General features: G+C 40.9%; 1 protein-coding gene across 4 annotated transcripts in view; it reads right to left on the bottom strand.

Annotated features, from left to right (window-relative positions):
* thada (THADA armadillo repeat containing) overlaps positions 1 to 19,187 on the bottom strand; it is a 355,281-nt gene that overhangs the window by 319,173 nt on the left and 16,921 nt on the right. For all 4 annotated transcript variants that reach the window (XM_072580668.1, XM_072580667.1, XM_072580670.1 and 1 more), the window contains 8 exons: positions 18,987 to 19,035; positions 16,234 to 16,424; positions 15,979 to 16,073; positions 14,869 to 15,092; positions 11,339 to 12,039; positions 7,119 to 7,273; positions 3,988 to 4,143; positions 3,744 to 3,872 (listed from right to left, as the gene is read on the bottom strand). In XM_072580668.1, coding sequence (XP_072436769.1) covers positions 3,744 to 3,872; positions 3,988 to 4,143; positions 7,119 to 7,273; positions 11,339 to 12,039; positions 14,869 to 15,092; positions 15,979 to 16,073; positions 16,234 to 16,424; positions 18,987 to 19,035 — 1,700 coding nt within the window. The remainder of the gene's footprint in view (positions 1 to 3,743; positions 3,873 to 3,987; positions 4,144 to 7,118; positions 7,274 to 11,338; positions 12,040 to 14,868; positions 15,093 to 15,978; positions 16,074 to 16,233; positions 16,425 to 18,986; positions 19,036 to 19,187) is intronic.

The following is a 19,187-nucleotide window of genomic DNA, read 5'->3' as shown; positions in this document are numbered from 1 at the left end:
ACAAGATATCAAAAATTCAAAATTTTGCTATCGGGGATAAGGTTACTTCCAGTGATAGGTCAACCTTTAAAAGCAAGATTTAGTGGACCTTATCAAGTCAAAAGGAAATTGAGTGAGGTGAACTACTTGATAGGGACTTCAGACGCAAAGAAATCTCAGAGTATGTTATGTGAATATGCTCAAAAGGTACTTTGACAGGCAAAGAAAGCAAGAGGAGAACGTGTTAGGGTTGCACACAGAGGGAAGAACCAAGTTCAGACCATTCTGGATTGGACATTCCTCAAATTAAATTGAACAATTAGGAAGTTGTTAAAAAATGGGATAAACTATTGAGTTACCTTCCAAAAGAAAATGGAAATGACCTAAAAGAGTTATTACTACCACATGGGGAGATGTGTGAAAATAAGCTGGGAAATACGAACCTAATTATGCATGATGTAGATATAGGAGATGCTGTGCCAATTAAGCAAAATCCTTACAGGTATAACCCTCTAAGGCTGGCACAGGTTCAAAAGCAGATTGAACACATGCCCCAAAAGAAAGTGCAAAGGCATTTTTGGCTTTCGTTATGCCAAGTGGACTGTATCAATTTAAAGCCATGTCATTTGGCATGAAAAATGCGCCAGCCACATTTCACAGACTAACCAATAATGTAATTGCAGGATTACCCAACTGGGTCGTATGTATTGATGACATGGCAATTTTTAGTCACACATGGAAGGAACATTTATAGCATTTATCAAACTTGTTCTATCAACTTCAGAAGGCAGGCTTGGCGATAAACCTGGCTAAAACTGAATTTGTCAAAGGCCGAGTAATTCGGGAGTTTCCCATACCATTAACAAATATGGTTCCTGAGATTGAGTGAACTTTATTGAAAATTTATATCAAACTTTAGCAGTGTGGATGCTCCACTCACTGAATTATTAAAGAAAGGCAAGAGGTTTCACTGGACAGTGGACGGTGAGAAGGCATTTAACAGCCCGAAAGCTGTGTTAATCACTGCCTGGTATTAGCCACACCTAATTACGCAAAGCCATTCAAGGTGGCTATCAATGCTAGTGATGTGGGTATTGGTGCTGTGCTCTTATAAAAAAACTATGAGAAGGTAGAAAAACCTATCGGATATTTCTCCAGGAGGTTGAACATTCATCAACAGAAATATTTAATGGTTTCGACAGTTGAGAAGAAGATTTTAAGCTTGGTGTTGGCATTATAACATTTTCAGTGTTTGTCTCATATATATTACTGGTAGCATAATCATATACACTGATCATAACCCATTGACGTTTGTGGAGAAATTTCAAGAACAAAGATGCCAAACTGGTTAGAAGCTTGTTACAGTCATTCAACTTGAAAATTGTGCATGTGGCAGAAAACTTGACTTCCTATGTAGCATTGGTACTGAAATGAGAAGGTTATGTAGTTCTTGGCTTTTTTCTTCCCCCCCCCCACCAGAGATATTGTCAGTGACTCAGACTACAAAAAGCCTGGAGGTGAAGGGTTTTAGGGCCAAGTTGATAACAGCCAACAGAGATTCCCTCAGGCAGAAGGCTTTCAAGTTTTAAAGAAAACACTTGTACAATGAAAGGGATGTGGCCAGTTCTCAGAATTCAGCTTTTCTCTGGTTTGTTCTTTTCTTAGCAGTAGTGTGAAAAAAAAGGCTGGTGGACCAAAAGCAGCAGGTCCAGGCTGCTACAGTCACTCTGATGTCTATTCTCTAAGACCCTGTGATTGATTTTACCTTTTGTGCCAAGGGGTGCTTATGGCAATTGTCGCAAGTATTTGGAACAGCATCGTCAAGTTGGGATAGTCTATTGGGCTTTCGGATAGGATAGGTAACTGAGTATTGTTTAAAATTAAGTGGTTTGACCAGCTGATTCTCTCCTGAAATATCCACAATACACCTGCTTAAAACAACTAGCAAAATTAGGGTCTGGGCTACCTTCTTGAAATGTTTTGTGGGGTCTGACCTGGTCCATGACATAAGACACTCCCTCCATACCATACAGCATCTTAGTGAACCTTCTCTGAGCTGCATCCAATGAATGATATCTTGCCCCGAATAAAGGGGACCAAATTGCTCAAAGTACTCCAGTCTCACCAGCTTCTTGCACAGTTATAGTAAGAATTCTCTACTCTTGTCCTCCAAACCCCTTGAAATAAGAGCCAACATTCTGTTAGGCTTCCTGAACCTGTTTGCATCCTTGTTCTAGCTTTCTGTGTTTAAAGCACAAGTGCTTCCAAGTTCTTTTGTGCTGCAGGTTTCTCCAGTTTTCCTCTATTTAAAATGACAACTTTTTGATCTCCCTTCCAAAATGGATAACTTTACATTTTCTCACATTATACTCCATAACTTTTAACCTACTTACTTAACCTATAAATACTCACTGTAAACTATTTGTACCCCTCTCACAATTTGCACTTATATCTATTCTATGTCATCGGCAAATTTAGCTGCAGTACATTTGCTTCCTTCCTCCAAGGCATTATTACATAGTGTAGACAGTTGACAAACTTATGTGAAGTGATTTGTTAAATGCCTTCTGGAGGTCCATTTATTGGTTCTCCTCTATCCACTATATTTGAGAGTTCCTCAAGTAACTCTAATACAACATAGAACCCCTGCAGTGTGAAAACAGGCCATTTGGCCCAACAAGGCTGAGGGGGGACCTTACAGAGGTTTGCAAAATTATGAGGGGCATGGATAGGGTAAATAGACAAAGTCTTTTCCCTGGGGTGGGGGAGTCCCGAACTGGAGGGCATAGGTTTAGGGTGAGAGGGGAAAGATATAAAATTGATCTGGGGCAACTTTTTCACGCATGTATGGAATGAGCTGCTAGAGGAAGTGGTGGAGGCTGGTACAATTGCAACATTTAAAAGGCATTTAGATGAATAGGAAGGGTTTGGAGGGATCTGGGCCAGGTGCTAGCAGGTGGGACTAGATTAGGTTGGGATATCTAGTCAGCATGGACGGGCTGAACCAAAGGGTCTGTTTCCATGCTGTACATCTCTATGACTCTAAGTCCACACTGACCATCTGAAGACTAACCCACCTAGACCCATTCCCCTAACCTGACTAAAGCACCTAACCCCACACATCCCTGAACATGATGGGCAATTAAGTATGGCCAATTCACCTAACCTGCACATCTTTGAATCATGGGAGGAAACCAGAGCACCCGGAGGAAACACTCCCAGACACAGTGAAAATGTTTGTGTGGAGATTGCAGTCACCAGAGGCTTGAATCGAACCTGGGGCCCTGGTTCAGTGAGGCAACAGTGCTAACTACTGGGCCATTATGCTGATGTCAGATAGGATTTCCCATTCAATGAAACCTTGCTGACTCTGCTAGACTAGATTCTGATTTTCCAAACTTCTATTAATGCATTCCTTAATACGGGATTCCAACAACAGATGTTTGGCTAATTGGTCTATATTTACTTGTTCTCTACTTCCCTCTCTTTTTTGAATAGGCAGTTTTCCAATCCTCTAGTACTTTTCCAGAGTCTAGAAATTTTTGGAAAATAACCTATTTACCTAGTTTTGGGAAAAAAAAACTAGAGACACTAGGTGAATTGCTCCTACAGCAGGCTAGCACAGAAAAGACAGGCCAAGTAATCTCCTATTGCATTTTTTGATTCTATGAATTACACACTGTGTACATCCCATCTTCGTTATACATAAAATGAGTCATTTACTTATATATGCCACTGAAATGTTGAATGAAATCATTTTGAACCTTGTATTGTTGGAGCTGAATTTCTGCTTGTTGAGACTTTGGACTTTTTTCACACAGGGCATTCTTCTGCTTAGTAGGCTGAGTTTGCTTATAAAGCACTTGGGAACTGTCCCGCAGCCTGGAGAAAAGCTATGTAGAAAATTGAAAAGATATAGTCAATATCAAAAGTAATCTAAACACAATTTTAAATTCCTCTGGTTATGCTAGAAATAATAACTAAATCAATTCAAAAATATTCACCCACCTTTTTCATTAACCATACGATCTGCTGCCTCATTGCAGGTGACTGACTGTTCATGTTATATGGAAGGAAATACTTGATTAAAGCTATTTCTTGTTGTGAAAGAGCTTCTGTACTGCAGTGTGTCTCACATATCAAACCCAACGCATCTAAACAGACCTGCAATAAGCAAAAGATTCATCTTTTTTAAGCTTTTCTCAATGTTTTTATGTTACAATTTTCCCCTATCCTGCAAATACTGTACCATCTATACCTACGTGACCACTCATCAGGAAAAGTCCTGAATGGTCAATTGTCCTGGTCTAGACCAGCACTTCATGCTAGTACTGCTATAATCAAAGAAAAAGAGTAATAAGAACCCAGCAGCAATCATTCACTGCCCTTCTCAAAATGAGCATTTCATCAAATAAACAGAGTAGTCTAGTCCAGATATGTTATTCATTGTTCAATTTTGAGCCAGATACAATTTACACATTTCTACAGTGTAACCAAAGGAAACTCTTCTCAATAGAGAACCATTATTCAGTTCAAAGGCAAACCCTTATATCCAATAACAATGTTACATAGGAATCACAACAATGTAAATAATTCATTGTATGTTCAGCTTTATGGATGTTTTAAAACTGGGTGATTCAGAAATTGAAATGCCACAAAACAAAATACAGAACAAAATCAATTATCTGAATGAGACAGGCACGGAGTATTTTGTTTGAATTACTGCTCCAATAGTAAACAAGGAAGCCATAGTGAATATAATTATGTCAAAATTTTTATTTCATTCAATTGATAAAATGTGTACAAACACTGGACATTGCTTACAAATTCATAATAGTTTACAAATAAAATCACTTTTTGTTCTAGAGTTTGACTGAAGTCTGAAATGTTTTGCTGATATTTTCCTCGGTTTATCCTGTCCTCAACAGCAGCCAGCATCTCTGTTCGGTGTTGTCCCATCGTCCAGACTAACCAAGTGTTGTCCTTCCCGCCCCACCGACAAGTCCTTAGAGAAAGCGAGAGGGAGAGAGGCACAAAGGGGAACACTAGAGAGGGGGAAGGTTTTCTCGCTGTCTTCAGTTTCCATCCTCTCATCAATTTTCTTTTAGGGGGGTAATGTCTTCCTTTGGTTTCCTCCCAAGTTTTCCTTCTGTTTATTTTCATATGTGCTAACTCACTGCGATTTGCTCTCCACCATCAAAAAATAGTTCCATTAAATTTTCTTGTCAGCTGCAAGATATTGAACTCCTTTTTGTTTGGGGAAAAAAGTCTTCATGGGATAACGGAAGGAAAAAGCAACGGAAATGAAAAGTGCGAGCACATTTTTTGATTTAACTGTCCAGAGAATGAGCTGAGGAAATAAACTGTTGGGTTTGCAAAATGGAGCAAGTCAATGTTGAGAGGGAATCTTGCTGTTAGAGCGCATAGCTCAGGCTTGCACGCATGTTCTTGTGTGTTCAGTCACAAACCTTCATCCTTGGAGAGAATAAGTTTTTATAAAAAGGCTCTCCAAAAGTGTAAGACTTAACTCGAACATCATGTCTCGAGTATCTATTTCAAGTTAATTATTTATTAAAGCATGTTTGCATCTATATTCCTGTTCAAATTCATAAAGTGATGCATTAAATGGATGTAGAGTAGAATTTTCCCAACTCAACTGAAATACATGAAAAGGGACCTGGAGACCTTGTTCTGATAATCTGAAATTTGGAAAGTTGATGTTCGGGTAACCAAGGTTGTTCTATATAAAGAAATATTTTTTAAATGCTCTGTGCATAAACATATATCTATTTCACACAAGACAGCATTAAATTCTAATTATCAATCTCAGTATTCTAAACACAACTACTGACAGTTCCTTAAAGTGACATCAGTTTAAGGACTCCCCAGATCTCAAGCTCCAGGGAGGAAAATGGGAAAGACATAAAAAGGACCTAAGGGGCAATGTTTTCACGGAGAGTGTGGTGCGTGTATGGAATGAGCTGCCAGAGGAAGTGGTGGAGGCCGGTACAATTACAACAACATTTAAAAAGACATCAGGATGGGTGTATGAATAGGAAGGGGTCAGAGGGATATGGGCCAAATGCTGGCAAATGAGACTAGATGAGGTTAGGATACCTGGTCGGCATGGACGAGTTGGACTGAAGGGTCTGTTTCCTTGCTGTACATCTCTATGACTCGAAGTGCACAACATGCACAGAAACTTATTATGCTTTAAAATTTCCAAACCAATGAGATTCAGCTCATATGGAGCTGCTACCTGCCTAATAACCAGTACAATTCCTCTCCTCAAAGTAACAGACCTAACTCAAATCCAAAGAATTTAGGTGAAAACAAGCAATTGCTAATGCTTAGGGATCCAAAACATTCCTTGATCTCTCATGTGTGAAACTTAACTTATTGAAACTGCCCAATTTACCAGCACAGAGTACTAGCAAATGCAATGATTTGCAGGGTTACCTGGTGAAAATTGTTCGAGAACATTTTGTATGATGTAAAAAATACTTTCAATACAAAGTTTTAATCACTTAAGATCAAAAAGACCAAAACGGATCAACTCCCATTTTCATGATATCTTCATACATCCAGAATCTCTACTTGTACCCCCCCACTTAACTCATTCAATATCCCTTCATAAACAGTACAAAATACAAAACTTTAGGGTATATATTATCTTTTGGCAGAGATGAACCCATTACTCATTGCTCAAAATGAATAGAACAGATACTCAAATCCTATTTAGTCACTGTCCCAAAGAAGTGAACAATTTAATAGGATTCAACTGATCAGTTACAGGGGGAAGGGTCCAACCTAAATCACACTGCTCCTCACTTGAAACTTGAAATAATGGAGTAACATCCTAAGGTTTCACACATTGCCCTCAACTGGAGATAGAACGGAGGTTAATGGAGTCAATAATGTCATGCTTCATTCATCTTTTGGGAGCGAAAAGGAACTTATTTGTCCTGATCAGTTGCAGTTCCCAGCAATGCTTTCCAAGACCATTTTGTATTCATGAATTTCAGGAGCATTAAAGAGGGAAGGTTTATTATAAATTTAGAATCACGTGCAGAGAACAACAATTTAACTTAAGTTCACAGATCACAATTTAAGAACCTACTTAATACTGTTGTACATACCTGTTCATGTTTATGAACTAAAGCCTGCTTTATCAGGCTAATGGGTATCAGTTCATCCCACGCAGATTCCTCAGCAGTGCTCAACAGTCCTTGAGCTCTAGCTGCTCTCAAGCAGGTCATGAGTGCTCCAAGAGCACCTCGATTGTTGAAAGGACCTAATTCAAGCAAAACAGATTCTAGAGCATCAGAAAGGTTAAACAACCTAAATATTGAAATATATTTCACCAAATCACTCAGCAGCACACTAACTTAATAAAAGCAAATTCTTATATGTCAGTGGTTTTCAGTCAGCAAAATAATACACACATTGTACAATTTCAATTGGTTCTGAAGACTCTATCCTAAGGGGGTGTAAACCACCTCCTCAAATGAAGGTAAAAACAATGACTGCAGATGCTGGAAACCAGATTCTGGATTAGTGGTGCTGGAAGAGCACAACAGTTCAGGCAGCATCCAAGGAGCTTTGAAATCGACGTTTCGGGCAAAAGCCTTTCATCAGGAATAAAGGCAGTGAGCTTGAAGTGTAGAGAGATAAGCTGGAGGAGGGTGGGGGTGGGGAGAAAGTAGCATAGAGTACAATGGGTGAATGGGGGAAGGGGATGAAAGTGATAGGTCAGGGAGGAGAGGGTGGAGTGGATAGGTGGAAAAGGAGATAGGCAGGTAGGACAAGTCCGGACAAGTCATGGGGACAGTGCTGAACTGGAAGTTTAGAACTAGGGTGAGGTGGGGGAAGCGGAAGTGATAAAACTGTTGAAGTCCACATTGATGCCCTGGGGTTGAAGTGTTCCGAGGAGGAAGATGAAACTTTTATCCACCCACCTCCATAACCAGCGCTCCTCAAACATTCCAGAAGATTCCCCTGGCCTCGGAATCTATTCCGACATTAGCCATGCAGCTGATACCCCCATGCTGATTGATGATGTCACTTCTGCCCCCATCATGGCCACTCCCACAACCACTTCCACCCCTCACAATTCCTCATGCATCACACATGACATCACTTCCGCACTTCACATCATCGCTGATGCCACATGCTCAGTGACGCCCGCCACCCCTACTGCCATGGTCACCACCACTTCCACCCCCACTCACCTGCATTCGGCTGACATGCCCCCCACAGACCCCACTGTCACTATCCCCACACCCCAGAACCCCGAGGGGAACACTACCCCTCAGTCCTCAGCAAAGGACTCACCTTCATCCCCCTCCGTCCACGCATCAATGAATTTAATACACGCCATGACATCGAACAATTCTTCCATCGCCTCCACCTCCGAGCTTACTTTCACAATCAGGACTCCTGCTCACCTTCCGAGGACGCCTTTGCCCACCTCCAACACACTGCATCCACCTGGACACCCCGCGCTGGCCTATTACCTGCCCTCGACCTCTTCATTTCCAACTGCCGCCGGGACATTAACAACCTCAACCTGTCTACCTCCCTCCCCCACTCCAACCTCTCATCCTCACAACGCACAACCCTCGAATCCCTCTGCTCCAATCCCAACCTCACCATCAAGCCAGCGAATAAAGGGGGCGCAGTGGTAGTCTGGCGCACTGACCTCTACACCACTGAAGCCAAACGTCAACTCGAGGACACCTCTTCCTAGTGCCCCCTCGACCATGACCCCACCCCCCATCACCAAACCATCATCTCCCAGACCATATAGAACCTTATCACCTCAGGAAGAGATCTCCCACCCACAGCTTCCAACCTCAGTCCGGGAACCCCTCACTGCCCGGTTCTACCTCCTTCCCAAGATCCACAAGCCTGACCACCCTGGCCGACCCATTGTCTCAGCATGCTCCTGCCCCACTGAACTCATCTCTACCTACCTCGACACTGTCCTATCCCCCTAGTCCAGGAACTCCCCATATACGTTCAAGACACCATCCACGCCCTCCACCTCCAAGACTTCAGTTTCCCCGGCCCCCAACGCCTCATCTTCACCATGGATATCCAATCCCTCTACACCTCCATCCACCATGACCAGGGCCTCCAAGCCCTCCATTTTTTCCTCTCCAGACGTGCCCAACAGTACCCTTCCACTGACACTCTCATTCGTGTGGCCGAACTGGTCCTCACTCTTAACAATTTCTCCTTTGAATCCTCCCACTTCCTCCAGACCAAAGGGGTATCCATGGGCACACGTATGGGCCCCAGCTTTGCCTGTCTCTTTGTTAGCTATGTAGAGCAGTTGATCTTCCGTAATTACACCGGCACCACTCCCCACCTCTTTCTCCGCGACATTGATGACTGCATTGGCGCCACCTCATGCTCCCACGAGGAGGTTGAGCAATTCATCAACTTCACCAACACATTTCACCCTGACCTTAAATTTACCTGGACCATGTCTGACACCTCCCTCCCCTTCCTGGGCCTCTCCATCTCCATTAATGACGACCGACTTGACACTGACATTTTTTACAAACCCACCAACTCCCACAGCTACCTGGACTACACCTCTTCCCACCCTACCTCTTGCAAAAATGCCATCCCGTATTCCCAATTCCTCCTCCTCCGCCGGATCTGCTCCCAGGAGGGCCAGTTCCACCACAGAACACACCAGATGGCCTCCTTCTTTAGAGATCGCAATTTCCCTTCCCACGTGGTTAAAGATGCCCTCCAACGCATCTCGTCTACATCCCACAACTCCGCCCTCAGACCCCACCTCTCCAACCGTAACAAGGGACAGAACGCCCCTGGTGCTCACCTTCCACCCTACCAACCTTTGCATAAACCAAATCATCCGCCGACATTTCCACCACCTCCAAACAGACCCCACCACCAGGGATATATTTCCCTCCCCACCCCTTTCCACCTTCCGCAAAGACCATTCCCTCCATGACTACCTGGTCAGGTCCACGCCCCCCTACGACCCACCCTCCCATCCTGGCACTTTCCCCTGCCACCGCTGCGCGGTGTGCCACTGCGGCCACACCTCCTCCCTCACCTCTATCCAAGGCCCTAAATGAGCCTTCCACATCCAAAGTTTTACTTGCATATCCACTAATATCATTTATTGTATCCGTTGCTCCTGATGCGGTCTCCTCTACATTGGGGAGACTGGGCGCCTCCTAGCAGAGCGCTTTAGCGAACATCTCCGGGACACCCGCCCCATCAACCACACCGCCCTGTGGCCCAACATTTCAACTCCCCCTCCCATTCTGCAGAGGACATGGAGGTCCTGGGCCTCCTTCACCGCCGCTCCCTCACCACCTAGAGGAAGAACGCCTCATCTTCCACCTCGGAACACTTCAACCCCAGGGCATCAATGTGGACTTCAACGGTTTCCTCATTTTCCCTTCCCCCACCTCACCCTAGTTCTAAACTTCCAGCTCAGCACTGTCCCAATGACTTGTCTGGACTTGTCCTACCTGCCTATCTCCTTTTCCACCTATTCACTCCACCCTCTCCTCCCTGACCTATCACCTTCATCCCCTCCCCCATTCACCCATTGTACTCTATGCTACTTTCTCCCCACCCCCACCCTCCTCTAGCTTATCTCTCCACGCATCAGGCTACTGCCTTTATTCCTGATGAAGGACTTTTGCCTGAAACGTCGATTTCAAAGCTCCTTGGATGCTGCCTGAACTATTGTGCTCTTCCAGCACCACTAATCCAGAATCCTCAAATGAGGGGTCCAGCTAACTTCCCACCCCTCCCTGACGACCCATAGTGTCTGCAGCTAAGCCTCCTATTTCTATTATCTGTTCCAGCCTTTCAAGCCTCCAACATATCGGTTGGAGGAATTCTGCTCTCTTGATTTTCATCACCACAATTGGTCACTGAGTCCTCAGCTGCTAAAATGTTAATCCTTGAATGCCCTTCCTAAAAACCTAATTCTTTGACCAAAACATTGAGATATGAGGGGAGGTGACTCAATGACAAAAATTAACATTTGCAAAGGCCAATTGTGGCCTCCTAATATATTAAGTAAAACAAACAATATTCAATAATATTAAAGTTGAAAATGCTTAGATGAACTAACACAGATTTACAAGAGGATTAGGTTTTCTTATTACAGTTTCCCAAATCAGTCCACAGACAAGAGAGGGTCATTCTCCCTTTCAATAAGTATTTGTTCACACTTTGGCATAACAGAAGGAAAGAATTAAACAGGTGCAGATTTTCACTTCCGAAAATAAAGTTTTAAATTGAAAATTTAACACAATCTGCAGGATGATAGCAGTTACCTACGTTCTTTTCTTCTACTCACCAACGTTGCTGGCTTTGTCAGAAGACTGAAGCTCTTTGATCATGAAGGTCAAGCTGTCAGGATTGCACTTCAATAGTTTGGGAAGGTAACATTCAATAATATAAGTTGTTCGGCTTGGTTTTTCCTCACACAGCTTCATAAGAAATGGAGATACCCAGATGTCATGCCATCGTTTACTCCAATAACCAGACTCGGATGAAGATATTAACTGATTCTTATGACTCACAAACATTTTTTCCAACAAGTCAGTTGCATACGTAGCTAGAGATTGTTCAAGATTTATCCCCAGAACTTGTTTAGGGATAGACTCGTCCACAGTTAATATATGTTCAGTACCAAAATATTCCACTAAACAACCTAGTAAAACATATTTTCCTTTGACATGCCATTCTAGACTCATTAAGTTGTGTGTTATATTTAAGAAGAAAGGATCTGTTAATACACAAGTATCATCAATGGTCTTCTGGTGAATTTTTAAAATGTTTTTAAATATTGTTTTAGTCTGATGCCTCACACCATCCAAAGGATGTTCCCAATGTGTCCATATGTATTCAAGCAGCTTCTGAATGGCTTCAGAGTTTCCATTCAGTGAATTTTTCAGATACTGAGAGCACGTATCTACATGGAGAGCATCTAGTGCAGAAGTAGTCCAAAGACTCAGATTTCTGGAAACTGTCATTGCCATACTGGATTCCTTTAAGCTAAAACAAGAGTAAAACAAAGGCATAAATTTTACTTACGATACCAATTCATTCTTAAAAATCTTAAGATCCAAAAGAAAGCAAATAAGGACATTCCCCCCCAGTCACAAGAATGCAGCAGTGCGGATTTATGGGAGTGGTGCAACACTGAGACACAAGGTCATCCTCTTGCAAACATCTCTACAGTATCACCTTTGACTTCAACAGTTTTGAAATAGGTATCTGGTACTGAATTGGCTTGTCACTATTTTAAGGAACATGCCTGAACAGAACTCCTTTGCATTTAGTTTGTCTTTTACATGTTAACCCCTTCCCCTTCAATCTAGGAAAAAACTGCTAATGGATGGAGATAAACCTTTTGAATTAAAGCATATAAATCTTATTTTTGCCTCCCTTAAGCAACTTTACTCTTTAATAGACACTCCACCATCCCGAAATTTAGATTAGATTAGATTCCCTACAGTGTGGAAACAGGCCCTTCAGCCCAACCAGTCCACACCGACCCTCCGAAGAGTAACCCACCCAGAACCATTTCCCTCTGACTATGGGCAACTTAGCATTGCCAATTCACCATTTATTTGAAGTTGAATTAACAATTATTATGCAAAATAGCTATCAATCAGGCAGGGTTCAAACATATTTTCAATTATCTAAACTTTGATTCACATCAGTTAACTACATAACAATCAGCTCTAAGATGTCTAACAAATAATGCACAATTAATTGTAAAAGCCTGGCATACATGCACATTCACTCACATTTTCTGCCTTCTTAATACTGAACAATAACTTACGCCCCTCAAGGTGAGGATTCTGTTGTGTTTTCTTAAAAAAAACCTGTCTGAAAAATACATCAAACTGATTGCACTAAATTCAAGAGTGATGGATGAACAATTAGACTAAGGTACACATCAATTTCTTCTCTCGATTAGATTCAGAAGTATCGATATAAAATAATAATAGCTAATCAAGTTAGTCAGGAATTGGTTCTGAGATAAACTTGAACATTGAACCAACAATTTGAGTCAGAGCTTGTGACTGAATTCAAAATCGATATCATAATATTTTGTTGACTTTTGATTGGAAAGTGAATCTGAGTGACCATCTTGACTGGTTTTAAAACTAAATTTTCACACGAGTTTCTGTTACATTGAAATCAGTTGGATCATGCAGAAAACAAGACAGACTGAAAATGGCACAAAGCATTACACAGGTAGGGCACATGGTACAACAACCAAGGAGAATTGCGATAAGTTCCATACAGAACTTGAGTAACTTGGCAATCCTAAACTTTGAATACAGTAGGGATTCTATTATCTTCTCTATCCAATGTGCGCACAAAGATAATAAGACTTCTAATTATGGGAAAAAGTTGATCAATTAATTCTAAAATCAGACTAAATGACCTAGCAAAAGCTAAAATGAATTATTTACTGTGAACCAACTACTAGTTCACTGGAAATGTTCACAAGGCTCTAAAATTGTACTATGGATTTGTAAGTTCAAAATTGAGTCAAAAAAATGGAAAATACAGCTTCAAAAATAACAAAGTTTGCACATTTACAATTGCCATTGGATTTTCGGCACACTTTAAAATAAGTAGTAATTTGTATTACATTTGGAATGGAAAATTGCTTCATGACTTCAAAGAACATTTCAAGGATTACAACGCGGGATTAGGACACAAACTAGTTGTCACATTACTACATGAAGGCAGCTAGTGGATTCATAACGATATTGCCATTACATTGTCCATTGATTTGTTTTAACCTGATTAATTTCTAATAAATTAAAATGCTTATTTGCATTAGCTCTTGCTAGCTGAGCAGAAAAGAATGCCTTCCTAATGAAGGTAACAATCAAATGTGGAACAAAATAGAACCTCGGATAACTCCAAGCTTGTTATCACAAAAACATGCAACCATCTTCAACAACTGGAGCTACAGTTACATGACGTTTGATACAAAATCCCTCTTAGCATTTGTTTTTAATGAAAACAAAATTTAATTAGTGACAACAGATTATATTATCATAGTGAAACACTTCAAGATGCTTCACAAGAGCGTTAAGCAAAATTTAACAATAAACTATAAAAGGATATTCATACAGATAACAATATGTTTCTTTTTGGCCAAACATTTAGAGGAAGGAAAGCAAAGGAAGTTGAGTTATTGCAAAAATTAGGACAGAAATTTTGGAAGATATTGGTTTGTCAGCTAAAGGCATAGCACATATGCTGCAAAATTAAAATCAGGCTGCTCAGGAGATCAGAAGTTGACCAGCATAGATTTCTCACAGAATTATAGACAAAGAAAATTACAGTAGTAAGTAGTGGTGAAATCATCGAAGGATTTGACAACAGAGTTGACAGTTTTAAACTTAAGGTGTTTTCTTAGCCAACAGGGCTCACAGGGATGATGGGTGACTGGAACAGAGCTGGCTGGATAGGCAACAGAGTATTAAATGAGGTCAAGTTTCCACAGCATACAAAGTGGAAAGCTGACAACTGTGCTAAAATTATCACATCCAGAGCTAACAAAGAATGAATGAGGGTTTCAGAAGCAGGTGAGCAGAAACAGAACAGGAATCAAGATGTGTTACAGAAATGAAAATAAATTACTTTGCGTTAACGCATAACACAGTTTTTACATTACTAAGTTTCAGGTAGTTACCAGTCTGCACTAAGACTAAAAGACATGAGGGATGAGTTCGCGATTTTATCATTGCACTAAAAAATTGACTTTTCTAAAAAAAAAAGACACTTGGAAATCCAACAGCACACATGAAAAACATTTGACTGTAGGATACAAATGCTCTATCTTTCACTTACCGTGTGTTAAGTGAAAGGAGAACAGTCAATATATCTAATAGTAGATGTTCACCACTATTTCTCATTTTTCCACCTTTCCAATCTAACATGGCCAGGGATCCCTGGCTTAGGAAAAGAACCACATCATCGGGAGGTGGAGTACTGTAAAGTTGTCCACAACTCTGAATTAGCCATTCTGGTACATCATGAGCTCTTTGATTTGAGTTAAAAAGCAGATCATGAACCTTCAAAGAAGAAGAAAATCAATTCAAGTATAAAAATAAAGACTTTTTTAAAAAATGGTCAAAAATAAAGGAATAAAGCATCTCACAGCAAATGATGCTAGAGATACCTTCCTCCACCTGTCAGCTCAAAAGGTTTATTCTGTCATAACTTGCAAAGAATACAAGCTGAAAATGGTGTTGGAACAATGGTGAGCAGTAGGACCAACAGTATATCTACGCAGAAAGGCATAAGTTCCATTCATGTTCCAAATTTTACAATGTTTCCCTGACCAAACATCCTCAAGTGCAGGCTTTACCCATCCAAACTAAAGCCAGTTAAAAACAAGCTGAAGCCAGGTAGAAGTCAAGGCGTCCACTTTTTATATTAAAATAGCAGTCTCCAATACCACACCTCCACACAAAAAAACACTTAAATTTCCCAACTTGCCCTGTTGTTAAAATCACAACCATCATTTCAGGCAGGAGAAAATCTTTAACCCATCTAGCCCACAGTAATCCTTTGGTATATTTTCAATCATTATGTGTGGATTTAAGTTGAAAGATCTGGTATCATGATAAAGCATTAAGTTCATATAGAAAATTGTTCTCCATTTCTAAAACATACAATTAAGTTCAACTAGACATAAAATTTGGGCACAGATTTTTGAAATCCTGCTTTAGTTACAATACCTCTAAGTATTGTCAATTAAATTAATTCTTTCATTTTGTATTGCTTATTTAAAAGAGTATAAAGACAGGCTTTAAAGGAAACGTTAGTATCGTCAGTATAGTAGCAATCTTAAAGACCTGGCAGAATGGCCTAAATCCACATCAAATGATCATCTTCCAAAGCTTTAGGTCAAAGTCAAAATTAGCTTCTAGGTCTCTAAACAGCAGACCCACTCACCAATTTTGGCAATAATTCATCACAGTCCGCAATAGTCTTGATAAACAGAAGTGCAGCCATCCCTGCTGTACTCTGAACTGTCTGTAAGAAATCTCCTGAAAAGTAAGGAAAAAAACAAGAAGAAAGTGGGAAGAAAGGTACAAGACATGCAGCCAACCTTAATAAATCATGTGCTTTGATTTAAGAGGAAAAGACATTTGATGTCCACTCCCATTGCCCCAGTAAAATGCAATTATTCATCAAACATTAGCTTACCATCTAGGAGTATTTCAATAACGCATGTGAGCAGCCCACACATAGTTTCCCAGAGAGATGACTCAGTATTTCTACAGAGAACGTCATGTATTTTCTCTTGAACTTTCTGAACAAGGACCATTGTAGCTTTCAAGGCTGCCAATAAGTCATGCATCAGCTTGTTTTGCAGAATATGCTGCCCGCCAAGGTTCCTAGAGCAAAATTAAATATAGTCATCTTTCAACCCCAAAAATACATTTTAAGAAATGATTATATCTGTTGCAAAAAAATTTTAAATTTAATAGAAAATCTGTAAAGTCTATGGTTTAATGAATCAAAGTCATAAATACGAAATTTACAGGTTTTTCATCCCCTTTAACTGCATTTCAGATCAGAAATGAATGCAATAAAATATATTATGCTTGATCTTAATCAAACTTGGATCAGAGATTTAAAATTTTATTTGGAATATGACTTTGAATATGATTACTCTGCAATTATCGGCAATTATTTTTCCATGTGAAAAATGCATAAAAGCATTTCAAAAATCATGCAACACAATCGAGGAACCTTGATTATCCGAATATCAATTATCTGAATTACGGACTATCAGAAAGAGATCTCAAGGTCCCGATAGAAACATTAAGTCAAAGAGCTGTTTCAACCCTGATCGTGTCTTTAGTTTACATGTACAATGATTAAAAATGAACTCGGCTCACTGAAATGCTGCGGAGAACAGCCCTGGACAGTCCAGGCACCGTCTCTAAATGACTGACCTCCCACTCTCTCTCTGTCCCCTGCCCCCCCACACACTTTCCCTGGAGTTCTACAATGAGGTGAACCCTAAACCCTGCTGTTGCAGTAAAGAGTTATGCACGTGCTATTTGGAGACAAAGGTAGCAGCAATCGTACTGTTGGTGTGCAGTCCGGCGCCCGTGTGGCCGGGGGGGGGCGGACGGAGGTTGGACGGTGGGTGGGGTTGGAAGACCAGGCAGGCAGGTGGTGGTGTTGGACGTGGTTGGGGGCAGACAGTATTGGATGTGGTTGGGTGGGGTCTGTGTTGGGGGCAGGACGGGGGTGGACATGGGTCATTGTTGGATGGGGCGGGTAGAGTTGGACAGGGTTGGGGGGACGGGGTGGGGGCGGTGTTGGACGGAGTTTGGGGGTGGGGACTCACGTGGTGTGCTGCTGCCTAACCTCCTGAACGGTGAGTACACTTCACAGAAAACTGAGCCCCAGAGGAAATCAATTATCAATTAACCGAATAATCAATTATCCAAATGAAATAGTGCCAGCCTATCTCGTTCAGATAATCGAGGTTCCTCTGTAATGGCATATTTACATCGTGCAGATGACCTAGAAGCAAAGCTCTTGGTGCCTGGTTATTCACCCAATTTGAAGTAGTGTGGGATGGTATTTTCCAAGCAGCAGCAACATGAAAACAATCAAACATACAAATGCGGCCTGGATCTTTCAATGGGAAGAAATTAACTGCAGCAATTAAGAGGCATTATGATTCAGGATTATAAAGAAATCCCATCAAAACTGACTCAGTGGGAATTGCCTGGGAAGCAGAAATTTCTGATAAGCAATTATACGGCATCTGCAAACATTCAAAAAAATTCTCTAATTCGGAACTGGAAGGATAGACTTCAAATGATTCCAGTTCACTGACCAAAACAGTTAAAACAGGAAACGTTTGAAAAACTATAAATTCCTCCAACTCCTGGCCAACAATAAAACTGATATCCCAGACTCACCAATGACAGCATTCCCCTACCTGGGACTCCAAAGAGACCTGAAACTGTCAATCATCCTGATCCCCAATTCAGTAAACGGCTTCCAAACACAACCAGACCTGACCCCACCCCATTCTGTCCAGATCAAGCAGCCCCCCCAATCTATTTGGGAACCCCTTTCAGACCCATGTTTCCCTAACGTAAATAGAATGGCAACAACATCCTAATCATCCCCTGCTTGAAACCACTGGTCTCAACACCCATCCTCCTAATCAAAATATGGACCCAACTCCCCTGACCAGATCCAACCTCCACTCTACGCACATCCCATGAAATTGCGTGTGGAATCCACCTTCCCCCCTCAACCCGCTTAGCTTTCATAAGTCTCTCAATAGCTGTCAAAATGGCTTAAAGACCAGTAAAACATAGCACTTACTCCAATTTTTTTTTTAAAAACAGGTGCTGCTTCAGTATATTTGTGCTGTTGACTGCAAGGATTCATATGTGGACTCATATATGCTGCATCAGGTGGAAGGTCCCCTTACCCAGATGCTTGCTCAAAAACGTTGGCAAATTTTAGTCTCGTCTGGGTTCAAAATAGGGATTCTGACCCAGATTGAAAGATGTTTGCCAGTAGTATGAACTGTGATTAATTATTGGGTTATGGGCTTTTCCCAATATTAGTGGACGTTCCTGCACACAATGTAAAAATAGAATACTCAGCTCATCGCAGCCTCAAAAAAATGCATCAGTTCATGCTACTCAAGCATTATATATTATCTGCACATGTTTAATACCTAGCTTCTAACCTAGCAAAGGCATTTTTATCATTCCACTTGTAATGCAACATCCTACACTGAGTTAAGGCTGCCTGTGGCACTTAACACAAATGCAGAATAATAAAAACTGTAGGTTTGCAATCAAATTCATTAATTTTATAGTCTTTGAATAATTGGTGAATTTTGCCTAATTCACATACTTTGATGTCTAACCATATCTGAGCCCTGAACAAAGTTAACTTTTAGAAATACTCACATATTTTGAAGCTTAAAATCCACTAATGTCATATGCAGAAACTGAAGAACTAGAAAGTAAAATAGAAGTATTTACAAATGCAAATTTACAACTTACTTCAATGATTTTTATGCTAAGTTATAAGCAGTTATATTTCTAGTCATTGACTATTTTTCTATAGAAGGACTTTGGAAAGGGCCTCTTTGAATACAACTGTCTTAA

The sequence above is a fragment of the Chiloscyllium punctatum genome, chromosome 11 (assembly GCF_047496795.1).
Source record: "Chiloscyllium punctatum isolate Juve2018m chromosome 11, sChiPun1.3, whole genome shotgun sequence".
Lineage (NCBI taxonomy): Eukaryota > Metazoa > Chordata > Chondrichthyes > Orectolobiformes > Hemiscylliidae > Chiloscyllium > Chiloscyllium punctatum.
Note: the sequence above shows the minus strand (reverse complement) of the source record. Positions and strands in the feature narration are given on the sequence as shown.